Source organism: Protopterus annectens, chromosome 10.part0 (assembly GCF_019279795.1).
Source record: "Protopterus annectens isolate FY-2018-M chromosome 10.part0, PAN1.0, whole genome shotgun sequence".
Lineage (NCBI taxonomy): Eukaryota > Metazoa > Chordata > Ceratodontiformes > Protopteridae > Protopterus > Protopterus annectens.
The window spans coordinates 1,801,980,889-1,802,007,379 of NC_056744.1; the positions used below are offsets into that span (position 1 = coordinate 1,801,980,889).

Below are 26,491 nucleotides of genomic sequence, written 5' to 3' on the forward strand. Positions count from 1 at the left end.
GGCAGACTAACAACAGATGCTTCGGATTACGCCTGGGGAGCACACATGGTAGGAAAATGTATTCAGGGCAAGTGGGCCACAGACCAAATGCATCTTCACATCAATCAAAAAGAGATGCTAGGTGTACAAAATGCCCTAACAGCTTTCAAGGACCTTCTGCATCCAGGACAACTATTACTAAAGACTGACAACACCACAGTTATGTGGTACATAAACAAGCAAGGGGGCACTCATTCCTATCCCCTCTGCAGACAAGCCATGACTTTGTGGAACACAGCACTGACCTATCAAGGTCATCTGCAAGCACAATTCCTGCCAGGAAAGATAAATACTCTGGCAGACGATTTAAGCAGAAGCATCAAGGATCCTCACGAGTGGCAATTAAATCCACAAGTTTTCAGCATGATAACACAGAAATGGGGGTGCCCAGACATAGATCTTTTTGCCTCCCCTCTGAACTGCCAACTACAGAAATTCTGCACAAGGACTTACCATTCACAAGCATGGAAAGTGGATGCTTTCTCGTTCAGCTGGAAAACCCTAAAAGTTTATGCCTTCCCACCGCTGCCTCTCCTTTCAAAGGTACTCCTAAAAGACTGACAAGAAAGGCCAAAAATGATCCTGATTGCCCCAGACTGGCCACGCCAGCACTGGTACCCAATCTTAAAGAATTTGGCTCAAGGCCCAGCATGGATTTTACCTCAAATTCCTCAACTTCTGACTCAACGAAACAATCAGATCCTACACAGCCAGCTCAAAACCTTAAACCTGGCTGCATGGCAGATTACTTAGCCAAGCTACCAACACCTCTCTCAAAAGCTGTTATGGATGTTATTTTGGAGGCCAGGAGGCCCAGCACCAAGAAATCCTATTCAGAAAAGTGGAAGAGATTCTGCACCTGGAACCAGGCTCAAAGCTTTGACCCTCTTGTTCCAAATATTCCTCAGATATTACAATACTTAACTGAGGTGCTGGACAAAGGCCTATCCTTTTCATCCATTAAGATCTACGCCTCTGCCATCTCAGCTCATTACAACACGGATCCACCTATTTTCTCTCATCCATTATTAAAACAGTACCTCAGAGGGGCTAAAAGCATAAGACCATCCCAGAGAGCACCAACGCCAACTTGGGACCTCAGCTTTGTCTTGGAAAAACTAACTTTACCTCCTTTTGAGCCAGCCAATACAGCAGAATTACAATGTGTGTCATGGAAAACTGCTCTGCTTCTGACAATAACCTCAGCACAAAGAGTCTCAGAGTTACAGGCACTAATGGCAGTGGAACCTTTCATCATTTTTCATCAGGACAGGGTTTCTTTAAGAACAAACCCTACATTTATGCCAAAGGTGGTATCCAGTGTGGCTCTTAACCAAACTATTCACTTGCCAACTTTTTATCCAAATCCCCAGAATAAAGGGGAGCGACTTCTGCTCTCATTGGACACACACAGGCAGTTAAGCTTCTACTTGGACAAAACAATAGCTTTCAGGAAAATTGAGCAATTGTTTCTTGCATATGCTGCAGGATCACAGGGAAAGGCTATTTCAAAGCAGACCATTTCAAAGTGGATAGGACACTGTATCCGTTTCTGCTACACACAGCATGAAAAAACTGAACCTAGCAACATTAGGCCACATTCCACCAGGGCAACAGCCACTTCAACTGCCTACCTTAGAGGAGTACCTACCAAGGATATTTTGGAAGCTGCAACTTGGAGTTCAGTGCACCTTTACCAAGCATTACCACTTGCCTCTTTACTCTAAATCCAGAGCTGGCTTTGCCACTGCAGTGCTGCAGGGCCTCATAGCCACCCCAAATCCATTGTAGACCCAGCCACCCAACCTCAGCTTTGGGATTCAACCCAAGTGTAATGACTGCAGCAGTGAAACACGATGACATAGTACAGTTTTGCACCTGCCATAAATGTAGATGTTCAAGTGTATTCACTGCTGCAGTCCAGCTTACCCTCCCTCCATCCCCTCTTTCTTAGCTGGGACTTATCTATACCTTTCTACCCTATACAACCTATGTGGTGTATTTGCTTGTAACTGAAAGTATTGTTTTTATTTTTTATCTATGTTTTATTAGCAATATGTATTGCCTACCTATTTGGGGGCACCTGACATCTGGGGCAAGAAAAACTGAAGAAAATGGCGTCGGCTGCATCTTATATACCCCTGGCGCACTGACGTCAGGGAAGAAGCGACAGCAACCGACGCCGGACCAAGACTTTGGAACTCTGGCCGACTGCGGGACCGCCTGACGGCAGGATAACCCAAGTGTAATGACTGCAGCAGTGAATACACTTGAACATCTACATTTATGGTAGGTACAAAACTGTACTTTCCTCCTCCCTGGGATCTTAATTTTGTCTTAGAAAAATTGTCCCAGGCTCCTTTGCAGCTTCAGCTTCCTTGCACCATTGCTTTTGGAAGACTGTAGTTTTGTTAGCCCTTATGTCTGTCAAATGGGTGTTTGAGCTTCAAGCCCTTATGGCTTGTCCTCCTTTTTTGATGTTTCATAAGGAGAGGGTGTCCCTTCGTACTAATCCTTCCTTTATGCCCAAGGTGGTAAATGAGTTGTCCATTAAGTCTGTTCACTTGCCCACTTTTTTCCCCTCTCTGCAGTCTGCCAGTGCGAAGGTGCTGCACATGTTGGAAGTGCATTGACAACTCTGATTTTATTTGAATAAGACTAAGACTTTTCTTAAATCTGATCAGCTTTTTTGTTTCCTTTCATCCTAGATATTTAGGATTGTCTGTGTTGAAGCAAACTATTTATTCTTGGATTTGTAAAGCCATTTCTTTTTGCTGTTCCTTTATGGTAAAAAAATCCTTCTTTTGTTAAGGCTTATTCTGCTAGAGCTGCTAGCTTCTTCTGTTGCTTTTTTCAAAGCTTTGGATACTAAATGTATTCTTGAGGTAGCTACCTGAACTTTTGTGCATACATTTACCAGGCACTACAAGTTGGATGGAATTTCCTGAGGCAGAGTTTGTTTTGCTAGGGCCATCCTTCATGGCTTCCTGGAGAGCTCTGCTGGTACTTCCTCCTCCCTGAGCTTTGAGCCCCCCCCCCCAGTGTAGTGAATACTGCACCAGTGACATAGAAGGACCCCCTCTAGTGTAGTGAATACTGCACCAGTGACATAGAAGGGCACTCCCCCTAGTGTAGTGAATACGGCACCAGTGACATAGAAGGGCACTCCCCCTAGTGTAGTGAATACTGCACCAGTGACATAGGGCACAGTAGAGTTGTGTAAATCCTTACCACAACTGTTCTTCCTGAGCTTTGGGCACTCCCCCTAGTGTAGTGAATACTGCAGCAATGACATAGAAGAGCACTCCCCCTAGTGTAGTGAATACTGCACCAGTGACATAGAAGGGCACTCCCCCTAGTGTAGTGAATACTGCACCAGTGACATAGAAGGGCACAGTAGAGTTGTGTAAAACCTTACCATAACTGTTCTTCCTGAGCCTTGGCCCCCCCTAGTGTAGTGAATACTGCACCAGTGACATAGAAGGGCACCCCCCCTAGTGTAGTGAATACTGCAGCAGTGGCATAGAAGGGCACTCCCCTAGTGTAGTGAATACTGCAGCAGTGACATAGAAGGGCACTCCCCCTAGTGTAGTGAATACTGCACCAGTGACATAGAAGGGCACTCCCCCTAGTGTAGTGAATACTGCACCAGTGACATAGAAGGGCACAGTAGAGTTGTGTAAAACCTTACAATAACTGTTCTTCCTGAGCTTTGGGCACTCCCCCTAGTGTAGTGAATACTGTACCAGTGACATAGAAGGGCACTCCCCCTAGTGTAGTGAATACTGCACCAGTGACATAGAAGGGCACAGTAGAGTTGTGTAAAACCTTACCATAACTGTTCTTCCTGAGCTTTGGGCACTCCCCTAGTGTAGTGAATACTGCACCAGTGACATAGAAGGGCACAGTAGAGTTGTGTAAAACCTTACCATAACTGTTCTTCCTGAGCTTTGGGCACTCCCTTATTGTAGTGAATACTGCACCAGTGACATAGAAGGGCACAGTAGAGTTGTGTAAAACCTTACCATAACTGTTCTTCCTGAGCTTTGGGCACTGTCCCTAGTGTAGCGAATACTGCACCAGTGACATAGAAGGGCACTCCCCCTAGTGTAGTGAATACTGCACCAGTGACGTAGAAGGGCGCAGTAGAGTTGTGTAAAACCTTACCATAACTGTTCTTCCTGAGCTTTGGGCACTGTCCCTAGTGTAGTGAATACTGCACCAGTGACATAGAATGGCACGCCCCCTAGTGTAGTGAATACTGCACCAGTGACATAGAAGGGCACAGTAGACTTGTGTAAAACCTTACCATAACTGTTCTTCCTGAGCTTTGGGCACTCCCCCTAGTGTAGTGAATACTGCAGCAGTGACATAGAAGGGCACCCCCCTAGTGTAGTGAATACTGCACCAGTGACATAGAAGGGCACTCCCCCTAGTGTAGTGAATACTGCACTAGTGACATAGAAGGGCACAGTAGAGCTGTGTAAAACCTTACCATAACTGTTCTTCCTGAGCTTTGGGCACTCCCCCTGGTGTAGTGAATACTGCATCAGTGACATAGAAGGGCACAGTAGAGCTGTATAAAACCTTACCATAACTGTTCTTCCTGAGCTTTGGGCACTGTCCCTAGTGTAGTGAATACTGCACCAGTGACATAGAAGGGCACAGTAGAGTTGTTTAAAACCTTACCATAACTGTTCTTCCTGAGCTTTGAGCACTCCCTTATTGTAGTGAATACTGCACCAGTGACATAGAAGGGCATAGTAGAGTTGTGTAAAACCTTACCATAACTGTTCTTTTTGAACTTTGGGCACTCCCCTAGTGTAGTGAATACTGCAGCAGTGACATAGAAGGGCACACCCCCTAGTGTAGTGAATACTGCACCAGTGACATAGAAGGGCACTCACCCTAGTGTAGTGAATACTGCGGCAGTGACATAGAAGGGCACAGTAGAGCTGTGTAAAACCTTACCATAACTGTTCTTCCTGAGCTTTGGGACCCCCCCTAGTGTAGTGAATACTGCACCAGTGACATAGAAGGGCACAGTAGAGTTGTGTAAAACCTTACCATAACTGTTCTTCCTGAGCTTTGCGCCTCCCCCCTAGCGTAGTGAATACTGCACCAGTGACATAGAAGGGCACCCCCCCAGTGTATTGAATACTGCACCAGTAACATAGAAGGGCACTCCCCCTAGTGTAGTGAATACTCCACCAATGACATAGAAGGGCATTCCCCCTAGTGTAGTGAATACTGCACCAGTGACATAGAAGGGCACTCCCCCTAGTGTAGTGATTACTGCACCAGTGACATAGAAGGGCATGCCCCCTAGTGTAGTGAATACTGCACCAGTGACATAGAAGGGCATGCCCCCTAGTGTAGTGAATACTGCACCAGTGACATAGAAGGGCACTCCCCCTAGTGTAGTGAATACTGCAGCAGTGACATAGAAGGGCACTCCCCCTAGTGTAGTGAATACTGCAGCAGTGACATAGAAGGGCACAGTAGAGTTGTATAAAACCTTTACCATAACTGTTCTTCCTGAGCTTTGCCCCCCCCCCCCCAGTGTAGTGAATACTGCACCAGTGACATAGAAGGGCACTCCCCCTAGTGTAGTGAATACTGCACCAGTGACATATAAGGGCACTCCCCCTAGTTTAGTGAATACTGCACCAGTGACATAGAAGGGCACAGTAGAGCTGTGTAAAACCTTACCATAACTGTTCTTCCTGAACTTTGGGCACTCCCCCTAGTGTAGCGAATACTGCACCAGTGACATAGAAGGGCACAGTAGAGTTGTGTAAAACCTTACCATAACTGTTCTTCCTGAGCTTTGCCCCCCCCAAGTGTAGTGAATACTGCACCAGTGACATAGAAGGGCACTCCCCCTAGTGTAGTGAATACTGCACCAGTGACATAGAAGGGCACTCCCCCTAGTGTAGTGAATACTGCACCAGTGACATAGAAGGGCACAGTAGAGTTGTGTAAAACCTTACCATAACTGTTCTTCCTTAGCTTTAGGCACTCCCCCTAGTGTAGTGAATACTGCAGCAGTGACATAGAAGGGCACAGCAGAGTTGTGTAAAACCTTACCATAACTGTTCTTCCTGAGCTTTGGGCCCTCCCTAGTGTAGTGAATACTGCAACGGTGGCATAGAAGGGCACAGTGGAGTTGTGTAAAACCTTACCATAACTGTAGGTGTCCTTCTCTTCACTGTTGCAGTATTCACTCTCTCCCTTCTCCCCATGCTCCATTTCCCTTCTGGATGTACTCATTACCTCTCTACTCCTTAGACTGGCATTTCTACTGGTGCTCTCAGTTTTGAGGATGGTACGTCCGGATGTCACCTTCATGCCTTATGTTACAGGAGGAGCATGTATGTGATGTATGGCGTACCTTAAAGCAACCTAAAGGCTTGGGTATACTGGGTGGATGTCAGGCTGCCCCTTGGCAGAGGATCCCTCTTGTAATGAATGCGGCAACAGTGAAGATAAGGACATCTACCATTATGGTAAGATTTTACACAACTGTACTTTTGGGCACTAGATGTCTACTCCTCCAAATGGACAAGACTCTTTGTGTATGCATGCCTTCTGATCCCTCTTCTCCTCAGGATGATTAAGAAAATGATGAAGGAGGCGCAAAGGAGGCTCCTGGTAGCACCCACTTGGCCCAGAGAGCAGTGGTCCCCCCCCCAGTCAGATGGCCAGGGTGAAACCTTACAAGCTGACTGTGCAAGTAGACCTGATTCAGGATAAGGATGCACTAATACACCTCAAACTAGAGTCACTGCAGCTCATTGTCTGGATGGTTTAAGTCTCTCGTCCTCCAGATACCAGATCATTAAGGACATGCTCAGCAGCATACATAAGGTAGTTGGGAATCCTGACACAAGGAAATCCTACTTGTGAAGTGGAAGATGTATTCCTGAAGGATCAGTGTGCTGGCAGTGCTGTAGTGCCACATAAAGGATCAGGGTGCTGTCATTGCTGCCACATAAAGGATCAGGGTGCTGTCATTGCTGCCACATAAAGGATCAGGGTGCTGTCATTGCTGCCACATAAAGGATCAGGGTGCTGTCATTGCTGTAGTGCCACATAAATGATCAGGGTGCTCTCATTGCTGCCACATAAAGGATCAGGGTGCTGACATTGCTGCCACATAAAGGATCAGGGTGCTCTCATTGCTGCCACATAAAGGATCAGGGTGCTCTCATTGCTGCCACATAAAGGATCAGGGTGCTCTCATTGCTGCCACATAAAGGATCAGGGTGCTGACATTGCTGCCACATAAAGGATCAGGGTGCTGTCATTGCTGCCACATAAAGCATCAGGGTGCTGTCATTGCTGCCACATAAAGGGTCCAGGGTGCTGTCATTGCTGCCGCATAAAGGATCAGGGTGCTGACATTGCTGCCACATAAAGGATCAGGGTGCTGTCATTGCTGTAGTGCCACATAAAGGATCAGGGTGCTGTCATTGCTGTAGTGCCACATAAAGGATCAGGGTGCTGTCATTGCTGTAGTGCCACATAAAGGATCAGGGTGCTGTCATTGCTGTAGTGCCACATAAAGGGTCAGGGTGCTGTCATTGCTGTAGTGCCACATAAAGGGTCAGGGTGCTGTCATTGCTGTAGTGCCACATGAAGGATCAGGGTGCTGTCATTGCTGTAGTGCCACATGAAGGATCAGGGTGCTGTCTTTGCTGCCGCATAAAGGATCAGGGTGCTGTCATTGCTGTAGTGCCACATGAAGGATCAGGGTGCTGTCTTTGCTGCCGCATAAAGGATCAGGGTGCTGTCATTGCTGCCGCATAAAGGATCAGGGTGCTGTCATTGCTGCCGCATAAAGGATCAGGGTGCTGTCATTGCTGTAGTGCCACATAAAGGATCAGGGTGCTGTCATTGCTGTAGTGCCACATAAAGGGTCAGGGTGCTGTCATTGCTGTAGTGCCACATAAAGGATCAGGGTGCTGTCATTACTGTAGTGCCACATAAAGGATCAGGGTGCTGTTATTACTGTAGTGCCACATAAAGGATCAGGGTGCTGTCATTGCTGTAGTGCCACATAAAGGATCAGGGTGCTCTCATTGCTGCCACATAAAGGATCAGGGTGCTATCATTGCTGCCACATAAAGGATCAGGGTGCTATCATTGCTGCCACATAAAGGATCAGGGTGCTGTCATTGCTGCCACATAAAGGATCAGGGTGCTGTCATTGCTGTAGTGCCACATAAAGGATCAGAGTGCTGTCATTGCTGTAGTGCCACATAAGGATCAGGGTGATGTCAGTGCTGTAGTGCCACATAAAGGATCAGGGTGCTCTCATTGCTGCCACATAAAGGATCAGGGTGCTGACATTGCTGCCACATAAAGGATCAGGGTGCTCTCATTGCTGCCACATAAAGGATCAGGGTGCTGACATTGCTGCCACATAAAGGATCAGGGTGCTGTCATTGCTGCCACATAAAGCATCAGGGTGCTGTCATTGCTGCCACATAAAGGGTCCAGGGTGCTGTCATTGCTGCCGCATAAAGGATCAGGGTGCTGACATTGCTGCCACATAAAGGATCAGGGTGCTGTCATTGCTGTAGTGCCACATAAAGGATCAGGGTGCTGTCATTGCTGTAGTGCCACATAAAGGATCAGGGTGCTGTCATTGCTGTAGTGCCACATAAAGGATCAGGGTGCTGTCATTGCTGTAGTGCCACATAAGGGATCAGGGTGCTGTCATTGCTGTAGTGCCACATAAAGGGTCAGGGTGCTGTCATTGCTGTAGTGCCACATGAAGGATCAGGGTGCTGTCATTGCTGTAGTGCCACATAAAGGATCAGGGTGCTGTCATTGCTGTAGTGCCACATAAAGGATCAGGGTGCTGTCATTGCTGCCGCATAAAGGATCAGGGTGCTGTCATTGCTGCCGCATAAAGGATCAGGGTGCTGTCATTGCTGCCGCATAAAGGATCAGGGTGCTGTCATTGCTGTAGTTCCACATAAAGGATCAGGGTGCTGTCATTGCTGTAGTTCCACATAAAGGATCAGGGTGCTGTCATTGCTGTAGTGCCACATAAAGGGTCAGGGTGCTGTCATTGCTGTAGTGCCACATAAAGGATCAGGGTGCTGTCATTACTGTAGTGCCACATAAAGGATCAGGGTGCTGTCATTGCTGTAGTGCCACATAAAGGATCAGGGTGCTCTCATTGCTGCCACATAAAGGATCAGGGTGCTGTCATTGCTGCCACATAAAGGATCAGGGTGCTGTCATTGCTGTAGTGCCACATAAAGGATCAGAGTGCTGTCATTGCTGTAGTGCCACATAAGGATCAGGGTGATGTCAGTGCTGTAGTGCCACATAAAGGATCAGGGTGCTGTCATTGCTGCCACACAAAGGATCAGGGTGCTGTCATTTCTGCCACATAAAGGATCAGGGTGCTGTCATTGCTGTAGTGCCACATAAAGGATCAGGGTGCTGTCATTGCTGTAGTGCCACATAAAGGATCAGGGTGCTGTCATTGCTGTAGTGCCACATAAAGGGTCAGGGTGCTGTCATTGCTGTAGTGCCACATAAAGGATCAGGGTACTGTCATTGCTGTAGTGCCACATAAAGGGTCAGGGTGCTGTCATTGCTGTAGTGCCACATGAAGGATCAGGGTGCTGTCATTGCTGTAGTGCCACATAAAGGATCAGGGTGCTGTCATTGCTGCCGCATAAAGGATCAGGGTGCTGTCATTTCTGCCGCATAAAGGATCAGGGTGCTGTCATTGCTGCCGCATAAAGGATCAGGGTGCTGTCATTGCTGTAGTGCCGCATAAAGGATCAGGGTGCTGTCATTGCTGTAGTGCCACATAAAGGGTCAGGGTGCTGTCATTGCTGTAGTGCCACATAAAGGATCAGGGTGTTGTCATTACTGTAGTGCCACATAAAGGATCAGGGTGCTGTCATTGCTGTAGTGCCACATAAAGGATCAGGGTGCTCTCATTGCTGCCACATAAAGGATCAGGGTGCTGTCATTGCTGCCACATAAAGGATCAGGGTGCTGTCATTGCTGTAGTGCCACATAAAGGATCAGAGTGCTGTCATTGCTGTAGTGCCACATAAGGATCAGGGTGATGTCAGTGCTGTAGTGCCACATAAAGGATCAGGGTGCTGTCATTTCTGCCACATAAAGGATCAGGGTGCTGTCATTGCTGTAGTGCCACATAAAGGATCAGGGTGCTGTCATTGCTGTAGTGCCACATAAAGGATCAGGGTGCTGTCATTGCTGTAGTGCCACATAAAGGATCAGGGTGCTGTCATTGCTGTAGTGCCACATAAAGGATCAGGGTGCTGTCATTGCTGTAGTGCCACATAAAGGGTCAGGGTGCTGTCATTGCTGTAGTGCCACATGAAGGATCAGGGTGCTGTCATTGCTGTAGTGCCACATCAAGGATCAGGGTGCTGTCATTGCTGCCGCATAAAGGATCAGGGTGCTGTCATTGCTGCCGCATAAAGGATCAGGGTGCTGTCATTGCTGCCGCATAAAGGATCAGGGTGCTGTCATTGCTGTAGTGCCACATAAAGGATCAGGGTGCTGTCATTGCTGTAGTGCCACATAAAGGGTCAGGGTGCTGTCATTGCTGTAGTGCCACATAAAGGATCAGGGTGTTGTCATTACTGTAGTGCCACATAAAGGATCAGGGTGCTGTTATTACTGTAGTGCCACATAAAGGATCAGGGTGCTCTCATTGCTGTAGTGCCACATAAAGGATCAGGGTGCTCTCATTGCTGCCACATAAAGGATCAGGGTGCTATCATTGCTGCCACATAAAGGATCAGGGTGCTATCATTGCTGCCACATAAAGGATCAGGGTGCTGTCATTGCTGCCACATAAAGGATCAGGGTGCTGTTATTGCTGTAGTGCCACATAAAGGATCAGAGTGCTGTCATTGCTGTAGTGCCACATAAGGATCAGGGTGATGTCAGTGCTGTAGTGCCACATAAAGGATTGGGGTGCTGTCATTGCTGCCACATAAAGGATCAGGGTGCTGTCATTTCTGCCACATAAAGGATCAGGGTGCTGTCATTGCTGTAGTGCCACATAAAGGATCAGGGTGCTGTCATTGCTGCCACATAAAGGATCAGGGTGCTGTCATTGCTGTAGTGCCACATAAAGGATCAGGGTGCCATCTTTGCACTAGCATCCATGATTCTGCCATACTTAAGTGAGATGTTCAGCTTGGAATATTACTTTGTAAAGGTAAACCTGTTAGCCATTTCAGCGTACATGTCTCTAGACCCTTCTCAAGCATTCCTGCAGACTAAGATCACCTCTATGGCTCTGCTTGACAGGGGCACAGGAAAATAATTTTCTTGGGTGGCGAAAGTCAGAGTACCTTTTTGGCTAGGCTTTTGTAGGCCATAGGGCCGACAGCTTAGTACCTACCTATGAACTTATTAAACACATCTTGAAGTGAGTCCTTTATTTGAGACCAACCAGAGAGGCTACCAGTCCTCCATGTGACTTAGTGTGTATTGTAGAAGTTGACACAGCCTTGTTTTGAAACTGCTGCCTCAGCATCCCTCCCCCCAAATGTTTAACATAGAAAACTACTTTGTTACTGGCCATCACCTCTGCTTGTAAAATTTGAGAACTGTAGGCACTTGTGCAGAGACCCCTTTTTAATTTTCTGTAAAGTCAGAGTTAGTTTGAACCAGTCCCACTTTTATACCAAAAGTAATAACTGCCTGAGCAGCCTTGTGGCACAAGAGACTAAAGACTTGCTGCATGCCAGATGACCTCTGTTCTGTTAGCAGCGTGGACACTGCAGGGAATGCAGAAAGATGATGGGAGTAAGTGGCCATTGTTTGCTTGCCCATCATTGGTGGAGATAAGGATAGTCTGTGTTTGCTGCTGTAAGCACTGTACGAGACTGGCCAGCTGAGTGTACATTTGTAGAAGTGCACTTACACCTCCCAAGGGCAGCAATTACTGTACTGGGAAGGTTGCTGCAAAATGACAGAGAGCACACTCCCCAGTACCAGTGTGAAGATGGAGCGCACTCCCCAGTACCAGTGTGAAGACGGAGCGCACTCCCCAGTACCAGTGTGAAGACAGAGCGCACTCCCCAGTACCAGTGTGAAGACGGAGCGCACTCCCCAGTACCAGTGTGAAGACGGAGCGCACTCCCCAGTACCAGTGTGAAGACGGAGCGCACTCCCCAGTACCAGTGTGAAGACGGAGCGCACTGCCCAGTGCCAGTGTGAAGACGGAGCGCACTGCCCAGTACCAGTGTGAAGACGGAGCACACTCCCCAGTAACAGTGAGGCTGCTGCACCAGCATGCTTGATCTCCTCACTGGCCATGTACATGGGTCAGATTGAGCCCAGGGGAGGCTAAGATGGGTTTGATAGACCAGATAAATGAGGAGAGGAACTCTTGGCAGCTGATGGTCACCTGTGGGGGATTGGAGTGGTGACTGGATTCTTTCTCAACCAAACTATCCTGCTCCCTGTTTTCCCTAATCCTCAGAAAAAGGGGGAAGACTAGTCTTCATTCCTTAGATGTGAAAAAACAACTGAAATACTGCCTAGATACAACCCATAACATCCTATCTTCAGATTCATTCTGTGTTCCTTTGCATCTTGGAAGGAGGAAACACTACTTTCTAAGTACACAGTTTCTAAGTGTCTCTCGTGTAATCTTGTTCTGTTATTTTCATCATAGAAATATGTTGAAATGGACCATGAGAGCCCAGAAAAGGTCGTATATCTTCCCAAATTGGAGTGGTGAGGGCACAGAGTTCTAGGTCGCTGGACTGTTCATTAGGCATTCTGCCACTGAATTCCCTGTGATAGTGCTACAACAGTGATCTTCTCCAACATCTACTATTATTGCTTCTCCTGTGGCATAGCAGAATAAAGCTCTGAGTATGACCCAGTTCAGTTTATAGCTTGGGCGTCTGATGGAGCTGGCAGAGCTGGCAAGGAGGATGGGGTGTTCCTATCCTGGGAGGGAGGAGCAAGCCAGCGTCTCTTTAGTGGAGTTGTGGTGGGGGTCAAGGCTCAGAGAGGCGTACTTGTCAGGTGGGGGGGGATGCATAGTGCACAACACTTTTGGGCCCAAGGACACAATTGACCATAGTTCCCCAGCTTAGCCAGCCATAGAATAAATGCAAGGCATATATGGGAAGGGGATATAGGGCTATCAAAAAACACCAGAGCCTTGGATGATGGCAACAGTCCCCACACTCACCCCATACCTGCACTGTGGACTGATTTATTGGGGAGGGGTGGACTTGAAGCTGAGGGGTACGGATAAATTCTTACACAGTGGTGCTTTGTATTATCTTGCATTTGTCCGTATCTAGATTAATACTGAAAAAAGTTCATGATGGAACATTTAACTTTTGGGTTATTCCATCCAATAACAAATTAGTCTTTGCTTGAATGTTGACTGTAACTTTTCTGTTTTGTACCACACTTGGAAATCTTCATACTTGGGTGTTTCTTCTTTCTAGGCTAAACTGACATGCCCATGCTGTAACACCCGCAAGAAGGATGCAGTTCTCACAAAATGTTTCCACGTATTTTGCTTTGAGTGTGTGAAGACACGATATGACACTCGCCAGCGAAAATGTCCAAAGTGCAATGCTGCATTTGGTGCCAATGATTTCCATAGGATCTACATCAGCTGAGGTTAAATGGGACAGAGCAGGATGAAAACTTACCCTCCATCTGGGAAGGAAACAGACTGTGGCTTAAGGAGTGAAAGAAGTCAATGTCATTTTCTTTGTTCCAGACTTTAATATGACCATTTTATTTTGAAACTCCAAAGTGAAATTACTTTCTAAAACTAAACAGGAGCACAGTTCTGGATGTGCAATATTTTGTACCATTATGGTGTGATACTTTGCAGTGGTCCAAATACAAAAACTTGTAGAGTGAGTTTCTGTTTGGGTTCAGAACTCTGAAATGTTAGCATGTTAGAATGCTGAGTTTTAATTAGTTGGGGGGATTGACGAGTTGGAGCCCCTTATCCCTTTTCTCCCTCATTTCTGACAGTTACCACTAGCTGATGAGTTAAATCTGTACAGAGCAGCAAAGTGTCTATTGTTTAGAGATATATTTTGTACAGTTTGAGTAACTTTCGTTGTTTTAATTGTTCTTTTAATTTAATTATTTTAATTTGTGGGGCACTGGTATTTAGCTTTTATTTTCCCCTGGCATTTTTGTTACAGATTTTACTTTGTGGGCCTGCATATCAGAGCTACATGTTCATCTATTAAAAACAGTTACTGAAGTTGCTGAATAAGACAGTCTGTGTGGGTTGGTTAGGAGTTAAAAGAATGTAGACCCCCCAATTGCTGTCAAATGTAAACGGTGAAATCAACAAGTTTGAAGTTTTATTTGCTTAGACATATAACTGATTTTCTTCCTTCTGGGGAAAATGGATAAATCTAGGAAGCAATGGTAGAATATGATTTGAAAGTACAGGACATGAAGATGTGCTAAAAAGAAAAACAAATGTGGTGTGTTTGTAATATTGTACAAGCTGTGTAGAAGAGGCCACATGTTTTGCCAGCCAATGAGAATACAATGCTTCCCTTGAGTTCCAGTGAAGCCGTATGCTGTAATATTAGGAGGAGGCTCCCTTAATTTCCTTTGGAATGTTGGATCTCCTGAAATCTTTGTGCCTATAAAGTGTCCCTCACAAAACAGTTGCACTGTGATTGAAAGTATCAGTGTGTTTTCCGACTGGAATGTTTCCATTTTACTTTTGTGAGCCAAGCTTTTGTTCTTGACTGCCTTCTTAACAGTGTGTGCTTATGTTTGATGTTCATACAAGAAGTCTAAGTAATTTTAATGGCACCATAGGTTTAAATTAATGTATTGTCAACAAAAAATGTTAAATGTGAAAAAAATGACAATGTTTCAGAAATGTTCATATTTTTATTTTCAATAATTTCTATTTGTAGTCCCCTTTGGCAGGTTGGGAATTGAGATTGAGGAGAGGGGTGCAGAGAACTCATTCTAGAATAATGGCACTTCTCATGAGCTGTATTAATACCAGCAGGTGCCTGCTGTGCCGATGTCCGAAGTGAGTGGCAGTACTGGAAACTGCAGAGTAGCCCATGTGAGGGCCATGGTCAGTGAGAGGATGAAGGGTAGTGTCACTTAGCTCATGATGTGGCATTAGATTGCTGTCAGGCTGTGCAACTCGTAAGGTAAGCACACGAATAGAAATGTCCCAGTGCCACTGGCAACACGGTTATCATCATTTCTGGGGGAAAGTCAGAGTCGGTCCCTTTGTCCATCTTTGGTGTTGCCACTTCTGTCTTAAAACAACTTGTGTAACACAGTCTGCTGTTAAGTTACTTGGCATTCCATGTAAATAATAAAAGTCCTTTACTTTTGTGTATGTTTTTAAGCTTAATTTTTAATGACCGACTTTGCAGTGAATATACTGAGAAAGTTTTGGTGCTTCTACCTGACCGGAAGCCACATTGTTTAAGGCAGAGAAGTGTGGTGTTCTTGTAAATAAGAGAAGTGTTGGGTACATACCTCTCAACCATACTAAATTCCTCTGTATTTACCAGTTTTAGGGCAAAATAATGGATTGCCATGAATTTTCGAGTGGCCTCCCTCAATTCCTGAATTTTTATAATTTTAAGTTGACTGATGTCATCACCCATCGCCAGCGTATCCTACAAGGGTGTGTGTGATGACATGAGCAGCTTCATGACTCAGTGCCTGACTGCTTGTCTGAGACTGGGTGAGCACGAGTTTCAGTTCAAACCATTATCACCAGTAAGTCAGGACATCTTGTGTAAAGAGCAATTTTTCTCCAAATAGTTCAGTTGCAGCATTATTTATTGTTATGCAAGCAGACAGAAGCATTGACTAGTAGTATATAGTCTGTCACCTCAGGAACGGGAAGACTTTTTTTCCCCCAGTGTAGTTTGTTTGTACCCCCACTCAAAACAGAGATGAGGTTTGTAGTGGGCCCAGCCCACATTTGGTAGTAACAGGAACCAGTTGCATGGGGAAGGGGCTGCAGAACATTGTCCAGTATTGCACGTAAATAAAGTAGTATGTAAAATACTTGAGGGATGGTGGCTGCCACCTGTGATATGGTATGGACCTGAAGTTCTCCTTGCGGCACAACTTTCTGTCCCTGGGAGGCTTGGAGCTTTTTTGATGTTGGCCCAGAGTCCAGACTCTGGAGTGCTGCTACAGTGCTACGTCTGGGAGGAACTCCATCTTTCAAGGTAAGGGACCACTGCTTTCTTCCCTAAAAGAGGGCAAGAAAAGCATTTCTTTGTATTCCTACTTATTTTAAGGTTAACAACGCGTCTCGGCAGAGGGTGGGGATCATGGGATATGACAAGTCAAGTATTTATGTATACTACACAAACATGAGCAATGAATTCACTTGATAGGTGATGGAGTTAAGGTGCTGAGATGGAAACCTGGAAGGTGGAGGGATGCACACTTTGGCACAGATGGGAAAAAAGACATCAGAGCAGAAATCAAGTTACTCCATCTGAAGAGAAGGGCAAGATATTCCAACTATTTGACTCTGATTTTGTATTTTCATAGGGCTATGCACAGTCTACTTGTGTATGTTTTCACTTGAGCAAGGATTTTTCCATTTTTGCTGTGGGTGTGTTCAAACCAGTCCTGGTCACCAAATACTATTGTATGTTCATCTAGCAAGACAGATGTGTACATCTTGTGCTAATATTGCATAGTAGGCAGAACAAACATACCGTCATTTGATCTTTGGAACTGTAGGCTCGGTTCTGTTAACTGCTGCTGAATATGAGGGAAGAAGAGGAGGGGTCTTTTCCTTCTGTTTCCATCATACGCCGTTGCTGTTTTACACTTTTTTTGTACGTTTATCATTGTGCACTTGCTTACAATGAATACTAATTATTGCCTTACAGCGGTTTCCAGCAGTCAGTTTTGCCTTGTTTTTTTTTTTTGTAACAATTTAGCCCATGTCTGCTTTCACATTGTAGATATATTTTAATTGCATTGGGATAGAGATACGTCTTCCATATCTCTGTCTGACAGAGCAAGAAATCTGGACAAAGCCAACAGTAATGGTGGGGCAAAGTCCCAAAATAGGGAAAGCTTTTAAGTACATTACCCCTGTAAACTCCTATAGCTGCTAGTGTAACAACTTTTACATTATTATGTATTTTCTGAGGGATATGACGTCTGAAATTTAAATGTCTACCATTATTTATTAATTACCCACTTCAGTCTTCTTGGTATCCCAGATGTCCATTGGAGTGGGTGGGGTTACATAATTATGTATGCAAAGTTTGTTAATCGGTGCCCTGATTTTTGGCCAGTTGTACCTACTATTCATGAGCCTTTGTCTAGATTTTTGATGTTTCCAGGTTGAGAGGTATGGTTGGGTACATACAGTCTTAAGTAATTGCCCAGGGGCAAGTAGGATGGAGATGGGGAGGAAGTGGAAGGCTTGGGGTGCTTTGATAGTGATTTAGTACTAAGTGTCTACAATAATTTTGGAATTGAGTTTGTGGTGAGGTAGAAGTTGTAAATATTTAGCAGAAGGTGAGTCATGGCTTCACTTTAGCTGTATTTTGAAACATGGACATAAGATTCCTGACCCATTAGGAACATCTAGTGGGGTTTACTCAAGAAGAGGTTCAAGGTATTTTGATTTGTGTTCAGGAGTAGGAGGGTGGAGGGGAAAAGTGGTCTTGAGGGTGACTGGAGGAGAACGAAGCAAGGATAGAAAGTAAAGATGGGGGTTGCCAAATGCATGTAGGAAGTCAGAAGTGGAGAGGTTCCTTGAGTGCATTGTATTGTGTTGCATTTTGGGAATAATTGTTGCCTGGGTTTTTATGGGCAGGGAGAAGGTTAACTTCCTGCCAGAAGTCTTTTGAGTGTAAAACAGAGAGTTGTTTAGATCTTCGTGTTTCACTGTTGCAGTCATTACATTTGGGTTATCTGCCTGCAGGTAATCCTCAGCCGGCCTGAATGTCAAAGTCTTGGATTCCTGCGTCGGATGCTGTCTCTTCTTCCATGACGTCAGGTCGTCAGGGGTATAAAACATGCAGCCGATGCCATTACATCAGTCTTTCTTGTCGCGTGGTGCCCGAAGCAGAAGCAGTTCATAAGTGCCGGTCGGCTGACTCCTGAAATTTCCGTTTTCGAGTTTCAGTACTGAAGTCTTCAAAAAAGCTAAGTACCCTGTTGGGGATTGTTTTTCTTGCTCTTAAACCGAGGTCAGTAAAAGTTAATTTTCTTACCTGTGGAAAGCAAATACCTCATAAAGACTTTAATTCGTACGGCATTCCTTGCTTAGGCCCAGACCACGATGCCCCTCGCTGTCAGTTTTGTTCTTTATTCAACCCCCAAACTATTCTTCGTCTGTCTATTTTTGCAGCAAATTGTTTTGGTACTCGGTTTAACTATCCAGAAATGTCATCGGTAAGCCATCCGACTACCGATATTCCGAAAAAAAACGTAAAGATAAAGACAGAGACAGACCGCATGGGTCCAGAACTGCCGACAACACTTCCGCTAAGCTAGTCGCTAGTTCGCCGGTACTCAGTGAGGCACTTTCACAGCCCCTGATACCTGCTACTTCAGATTTGCAGGCCTCTGCTGAGACCCATTTGGAGTCCGGTATGCCTCGAGATGCTTCTTCAACTATGGAACCCGTGAATGTCTCCACCCTGGATGGGTCCAGAGCCAATGTTCAGGCACCGGCTTCTGAGGGTGCATTCAGGCCTACAGACTTGCATTTCAAACAAACACCATATTCTTCTTCAAGGCCTAAAACCCGACCCACGCCTAGAAAACTGACGTACAAACCGCATGGTCAGGCCCATATGCCTAAAAAACAAATGATAAGAATGGCTGAAGACCTTATTACCTTAATTAGGGGAAGCCAGCCTTCCCCCTCCAAGAGACCTAGAACTGATTTTCCTTCTGATTCTTCTGATCAGGATTCTGAAATTTCTGTTTCTTGTGATTACCAGGATTTGCCCTTATCTACCTATGAGGATTCTGATGCAGAGGATTCCATTCCCTGTGCTTCACCTCCATAAGAATTTTCTTTTGGTGAAACCTTGCACACTCTTAGGGAGCATTTCTGCTGGGAAAGCCAGGATTACTATGACTTCAAAAAGAGACTTAGGGAATTCTTACTCCTCCCTCAGCACAGGCCTTTAGCTATCCCTCCTGTCCTGGACATTAATGTCTTTTTGGAATCTAGCCTGGCCCCAGACACTTTACCTCCAGCTCCCAGAAAACCTGACAGTTATTAGAGTACCTGACTCTCATCGAGAATCCTACTGTGGACCCAGAGACCATTTCCCAAGGACCTAAAGGCATTACGGCTACTACTGCCAAAAACCCTACCCCCCTCTGATAGAGATTCCAGGGCCTTGGACAGATAGGGTAAGAAAGTGTACACTTCTGCTACTTTGGCCATTAGGGCCTTAAACTGCCAGATTCATATGTTAAAGTATCAGCAGCATATTATGGGACTGCTTAAACAGAAAATTGTCGATTCCTGACTGTGCTGCACATAAAGAATGACAGGATTTAATGCATTCTGTTGAACAAGTTGGTAAACATACTTTGCAATATGGTTTTATACTCTTTAGAAGCATCTTACAGGGCTGCTGTCACTGGGTCTATACTTAGAAGGCATGCTTGGCTTAAGGAGCAAAACTTGCTAGATCATGTTAAAGCTAAATTACTGGATGCTCCCTTACACCAAGACCGCCTGTTTGGCAACAAAGCAGAAGTCCTTAAAAAGATGGAGGAAAAAGCTAAATTTATGCAAACTGTTAAAGATTTCCTGCAAGTACAGCTTCCCAGATTTAGTAGGCATTGGCCTTTTAAGAACTGGTCCTTTCCAGTCTCTTCCAGGCCCTCTCAGTCCAAACCCAGGAACAGCAGACCACCTAGGCTACAGTCTCAAGGCACACACAGGATTAAGCAGTGGGGGGGCTTCCACTTCCAAAGCTGGAAGTAGTAAGACACCCCCCCTATGGAAAAGTGTCACAATGTCTTAACCTTAAACCTTCCAAGCCCTGCTCCCTTAGGGGGAAATATTGCCTTTATGCAAAAAATGGGAACTCATTACCCAGGGCAATGGGTTTTAAATATAGTCTTCCAAGGATACAGATTCCACTTCCACACCTTACCAACCCCAAATGGTTGGCAAGACCTACCCTCAAATCAGTGGGAAACGGCTCAACAGCAGGTTCTCTTTCTTCTAAGTATCAGGGCTATTCAGCCTGTCCCAGCAGAAGAAAGGGGACAAAGTGTTTACTCAAGACTCTTCCTGGTACCCATAAAAGACCGCTCCTGGAGTCCTATCCTGGACCTCTCTATTCTAAACACCTTTTTTGGTAATCCCAAAATTCAAAATGCTAACACTTCAACAGCTGCTTCCTATGCTAGGCAAAGATGCCCGGTTGGCAACCTTAGACTTAAAGGAAGCTTACCTGCACATTCCAATAAGGGAATCTTGCAGGAAATACCTATGCTTCAGAGCAGGCTCCATGCACTATCAGTTGTCTGCACTTCCCTTTGGCTTATCTACTGCACCCAGGGTATTCATAAAGTGTCTAGCTCCAGCCATTGCATTTTGCAGGCAGAGAAATATTCAAATATACCTATACCTGGACGATTGTCTAATTCAGGCAGAAAGCCAGGACATGCTATTAAAACATCTGGCGTTTGTAAAGAAACTTCTAACCTCGCTGGGGTACACCATAAACGAAAAGAAATCTCATCTAGTACCCTGCCAACAAATTGCATTCCTGGGAGCAAGCTTGAACACAACTTCCCAGATGGCTTACCTCACGCCAGAGAAACAAGTTTATTTGACAGCTTACTTCAGACTACTGGCCACAAAGACCCAGCTATCTGGAAGGAAAATCCTGCACCTTGCAGCCTGGCTAATTCCTTGAGTTCTTCAAGACTGCATATAAGGAAACTACAAAGGTACCTAAAAAGCCTATGGTGTCAACATTCTCAGGACCTGGAGACAATGATTCCTATCATTCCTTGTGTAAAGACAGAGTTCCTTTGGTGGGCAGAGGCCTGCCACCTAAACAAGGGGCTCCCTTTCAGTCTACCCCCGCCACCCAAACCCTGACTACAGATGCATCAGACTTTGCATGGGGGGGGGGTCGCTTAGGGCGGTGCATTCAGGGCAAATGGAACCAGTCAGATGCACCTGCATATCAACCAAAAATAAATGTTAGTTGTACAGAATTCCCTGACAGCCTTCAAAGACCATATCCTTCCTGGACAATTATTGGTAAAGACAGACAACACTGTTATGTGGTGCATAAACAAGCAGGGGGGAACCCACTCGTACCCTCTCTGCAGACTAGCCATGGCTCTGTGGAATACAACCCTGAGTTACCAAGTGCACCTACGAGCTCAATTCCTGCCAAGCAAGCTAAATTCAATGGCAGACGACCTAAGCAGAAATCTCATGGACCCACACAAATGGAAACTGGAACCAAACATATTCAACCTCTTGAGAAAAAAAATGGGAGACTCCAAAGATAGACCTGTTTGCCTCCCCTCAGAACTACCAATTGGAAAAATTCTGCACAAGGACTCCCCACAGTCAAGCTTGGAAAGTGGATGCCTTGTCCTTTACCTGGGAAAGCCTCTCAGTTTATGCCTTTCCCCCTCTGCCTCTCTTCTCAAAGTTTCTGCTAAAGATCAAACAGGACAAACCAAAGACAATACTGATTGCACCAGACTGGCCTTGCCAGCACTGGTACCCTCTCTTGCGCAGTATGATACTGCTGGATCCATGGCACCCACCTCAGACACCTTCCCTGCTGTCCCAGAAGGCTGGCCAGATTCTGCACCCTCAGCTTCAAACCCTGAACCTTGCAGCCTGGCTAATTCCTTGAGCTCTTCAATAGCATCCCTCAGTAAGCAGGTGCTAGATGTCATTCTGGAAGCAAGGTGACCTAGTACTAGAAAATCCTATGCTGAAAAGTGGAAAAGATGCTGTTCCTAGAGCCAGACTCTAGGAATGTGCCCTACGGTCCCCAGCTTACCTCATAGCCTTCAGTACTTAACAGAAATGCTCCACAAGGGCCTATCCTTCTCGTCTATCAAAATTCATGCCTCTGCCATTCCAGCACATTATAATACTGAACCACGAACCACCCCTCTTCTCTCACCCACTGCTAAAGCAATTCCTCAGAGGGGCTAAAATTTAAGACCCCCCCTAGGCGAGTCCCTACTCCAGCCTGGGATCTTAACTTTGTATTGGAAAAGCTCACTCTCCCTCCATTTGAACCAGCTGCTACTGCAGAGTTGAAATTCCTTTTTTGGAAAACAGCCTTCACTTCACCTAGAAGAGTGTCTGAATTACAGGCCCTTATGGCAGTGGAGCCCTTCATTATCTTCCATGCAGACAGGGTTTCCCTCAGGACCAATCCTTCCTTTATGTCCAAGGTGGTGTCTAGTGTGGCCCTAAATCAGTTCATTCATTTCCCTAATCCACAAAACAAAGAAGAACAAATACTGCACTCTTTGGACGTGCACAGACAACTTAAGATTTTATTTGGACAGGGCTAAGTCTCTCAGAAAATCTGAACAGCTGCTAGTTGGCTTTGCTGCTGGGGCAGAGGGGAAGGCCATTTCAAAGCAAACCATTTCTAAATGGATAGCCCATTGCATTCATTTCTGCTATAAGCACCATGGAAAACCTACCCCAAAGGGGATAAGATCACATTCCACCAGGGCTGCATCTATCTCTATAGTCTTTCTCAGAGGAGTCCCTACCAGGGACATCCTAGAAGCTGCTACCTGGAGCTCTGTGTATACCTTCACCAAGCATTACCCCATGCCCATTTTTTTCTAAATCCAGAGCTGGTTTTGCCACTGCAGTCTTGCAGGTCTTAATAGCTGGCCCTAATGCTGTTTAACTTCCTCCTCCCTCCCTTAGCTTTGGGAATCAACCCAAATGTAATGACTGCAACAGTGAAACATGAAGAGCATAGTACAGTTGTGTACACTTACCATAAATGTAGATGTTCGAGTGTATTCACTGTTGCAGTCCTGGTTACCCTCCCTCCAGCCCCCTGACTTCTCTTGGCTCTACCTTTGCTTCTTGTTTTAAGCTTTCCGGTGTATTTGCTTTTTGATGGAGATATAACAAATCATATAATTGCTTCCCATTGTGGGGGCACCTGACATCTGGGGCAAGAAAAACTGATGTAATGGCGTCGGCTGCATGTTTTATACCCCTGATGACCTGTCGTCATGGAAGAAGCGACAGCATCCGACGCAGGACCCAAGACTTTGATATTCAGGCAGATAACCCAAATGTAATAACTGCAACAGTGAATACACTCGAACATGTACATTTGTGGTAAGTGTACACAACTGTACTTTTTGTGGAGATTGACCTTGTGCCTTATAGATTGTTTCTGTTGTTTTGGTTGGATTTCATCATCATAATTTTAGTTGTTTCTGTTATTTTGAGAGAGAGACATTTTTCTGTTAAGAATTCTTGTAATACTTGGGAGGAATTTGTCCTGTAATATTAGGAGGATGTGACTGAGGGTTTCTGCAGCTTCCCAGAGAGGAGGGGTGGTGTGACCAGTGTAAGTGAACAGGTGGGTTTGAAGTTGGATGTATTTAGTAGGTGATTTAAGTATGAAGGAGGTACTAAAGATTACAGGGCAGCAGTTGGGTAGTGATGGGACTGGAGGAAATATTGGTGGGCTGGTTTGCAATAAGGTGGTGCTGTGAATGTAGGTTTGGGTGGGTGGGCTGTCCTGTTGGATCAGGTCTGGCTTGCTAGAAGTGTATCATTACTGGATTGTCTCAAGACGTTCAGGTTGGAGTCACCAAGTATAACTAGATTTTTGTATTTTAGGGAGCTGGAGATTAATTTGTATTAGGGTTTGGAATTTTTTGAATGAAGAGGGTGCAGGTAAATAAACTACTGCTAGTAGGATGTGGTTATTGTGGGTGCTGCTGTGTTTGTGAATCATTATTAGGAGCTGCGAGTGTCTGCCTAGTTAAGTGAAGCCAGAAACAGTCCTATTGCTTAACATAGTGAAAAGAATGCCCCTTTTTATCATTAAGCAATGTCAAAAAGCATAAAATTGCACACTGCTGCAAAATCAGCTGAGGCTGTTAGTGTACCAGGGAACTTTTAGATATGAACCTGAAAAAATCAAGGTACTTAACCTAAAAGCTGGAAGTGGCTGCATAAAGTTAGCCGAATTAAATAGCAATCATAGTAGTCGCCAGGGGGCCAGCTGTATAGTTAGGAAGAACCCATGGAGAGCAACCCTGAAAAGGCACCACTGGACTGCGTACAAAAAGTGCAATTAAATCGGTCTAGGGACTTTGAATTGCTATGTAGAGTAATCGGTACAATGAATTGTTCCTCTCAGACAGAGCAGGTAGGTTTGCTTGAAATTCTGTCTTGGCTGCAGCAAGGTGCCACAAAACCTGTTTTACAGATTGCATGCTCTTTGTTGCTGAGAATTTCAGAAAATGTGGATCAAAGGTAGATGTTAGAGCTGTGGGCAAATGGGCTGCTCATAAGTTTACAGCAGGTTGAAGCAGACTGGTCATGCATTCAGAAGGAAAAAAAGAATAGAAAGTTATCATGGCTCAGAAGACATTTCTGACAAGTAGTTGATTGGGGGCAGTGATTATTAAGTTATGATAGTTAAACAGAGGAGGAGAACTCACAGCTGTTAGTAAGTGAGTAATAGTAATGGGAAAATGGTACCAGAAGAGAAAACATGGTGGGAGAAGCCTTACATAAAACACAAAGAATAACAAAGCTTGCTGCATGTCTATGTGATCACAGTTTCCTTCTAAAAGTAACACACTGTGTAATCATATGAAGTACACCAATGTATTCAGTAACTGGGAATAGAGCCCTTTAACCAAGTTGCAGTGAAAAACTACTTACAGTTTTTAAGGCTAAATAATGCCAAACTTGTATGTGTCCTTTAAGGGTCTGGGCAGGGGACTTGAATACAGATGCAGTAAAGAGAGTACTAGCACTTGGTACACAGCGGTGAGAATCCTTTGTTGTGGGGGGTGTTTTATAAGATCATAAGAATGTTTAACTGTCCTGTTGTGCATAACAAAAGCTGAAAAGAAGGGGAAGAATTGTTTCAAGGCAGTGAGTGGAGCAGCAGCAGCTAATTAGTGCACACATCGTCAGGCCAGTTCTGCAAACGACAGCTCGGGTAAAGTGAACCAGAAAGAGTCCTGATACTTAATGTAGTCATTAAGTAAAAATAATACCCCTTTTTATCATTAGTGTTACAACCACATACTGGAAAATATTTGGAAATCACCAGTACTTTGTAAAATCGGCTGTTTCAGAGACTGTAGCAGGGAGCTGTATGTGAACCTTTGCACATTGAGATACTTCACTCCAACCTCAAACCTGGAGGGGACTGCAGAAGGTGAGCTGAGTAAAGTGGCAGCCATAGTAGCTGCCAACAACTATATGTGTAATTAAGAGCCTATTTAAATGGAGTTAGAGAAGAAAATGCAGTTGTGCCTTTGACACAATCCCCCACTCAGACATCATCAAAAAGATAACACAATTTGGCATAAATTCCTATCTCATCAGATGTGTGGACAACTGGCTCACCGATAGGATCCACAAGGTCAAAATAGGTGCCTCCACCTCCAACAGCAGATCTGTCAGTAGTGGTGTTCCCCAGGGATCTGTCCTGTGACCCCCTACTGTTTGGCATCTACTTCTCAGAGGTCCAGGCAAAGACAAAAGGCCTGTGGCTGACCAAGTTTGCAGATGACTGTAAGTTCGGTGCTGTCATTGACTCCCCAAATGATGTTGACATACTGCAAGAGGGATGTTCTTCATCCCACATTGCTGCAGTCCTAACACCAGGGTAGTCCGCTGTCCCAGGTGTTAGGACTGCAGCAATGTGGATCTTCGAACATCTACATTTATGGTAGGTACAAAACTGTACTTTTCGCAGCAACAAATGATTGGTGCCAAAGTCATGGCCTTAAGTCAAACACAAAAAAAGTATTGTCATACTATTCAGCAAAAAGATGGCCCCTACCGATTACCACATCAACAGCAGTCCCCTAAGCACACAACCTGTGGTGTGAGACCTTTGGTACTCAGGTTGACAACAATCTCACATTTGAACATTATGTAGCAACAGTGGTCAGAAAAGACTTTTACTTGGTTCATCTCATAAGTAAAGGGATTGCATCCAGAAAAAAAGGCAGTTATGTCTCAGTACTCCTCTCTCATTAGGCCAATAAGTGAGTATAATGCCCCGTTTGATATGCATCTCTCCAAATGCCTGCACCAGCTGGAAAGGACACAGAAATACCTCACAAAGAGAATCCATGGCCTCCAACATCTGTCCTGTGCGGACAGGCTTTAATCAGTATCACTCTACTCGGTATCATACAGATTGCTCAG

General features: G+C 45.2%; 1 protein-coding gene across 5 annotated transcripts in view; it reads left to right on the plus strand.

Moving 5' to 3' along the window:
* The window catches only part of RNF40 (ring finger protein 40), a 713,617-nt gene extending 698,191 nt beyond the window's left edge, over positions 1–15,426 (plus strand). For all 5 annotated transcript variants that reach the window (XM_044086638.1, XM_044086641.1, XM_044086639.1 and 2 more), the window contains one exon: positions 13,530–15,426. In XM_044086638.1, the coding sequence (XP_043942573.1) occupies positions 13,530–13,706 (177 nt within the window). In that variant the 3' untranslated portion in view covers positions 13,707–15,426. The remainder of the gene's footprint in view (positions 1–13,529) is intronic.
* Positions 15,427–26,491: the final 11,065 nt, after the last annotated feature.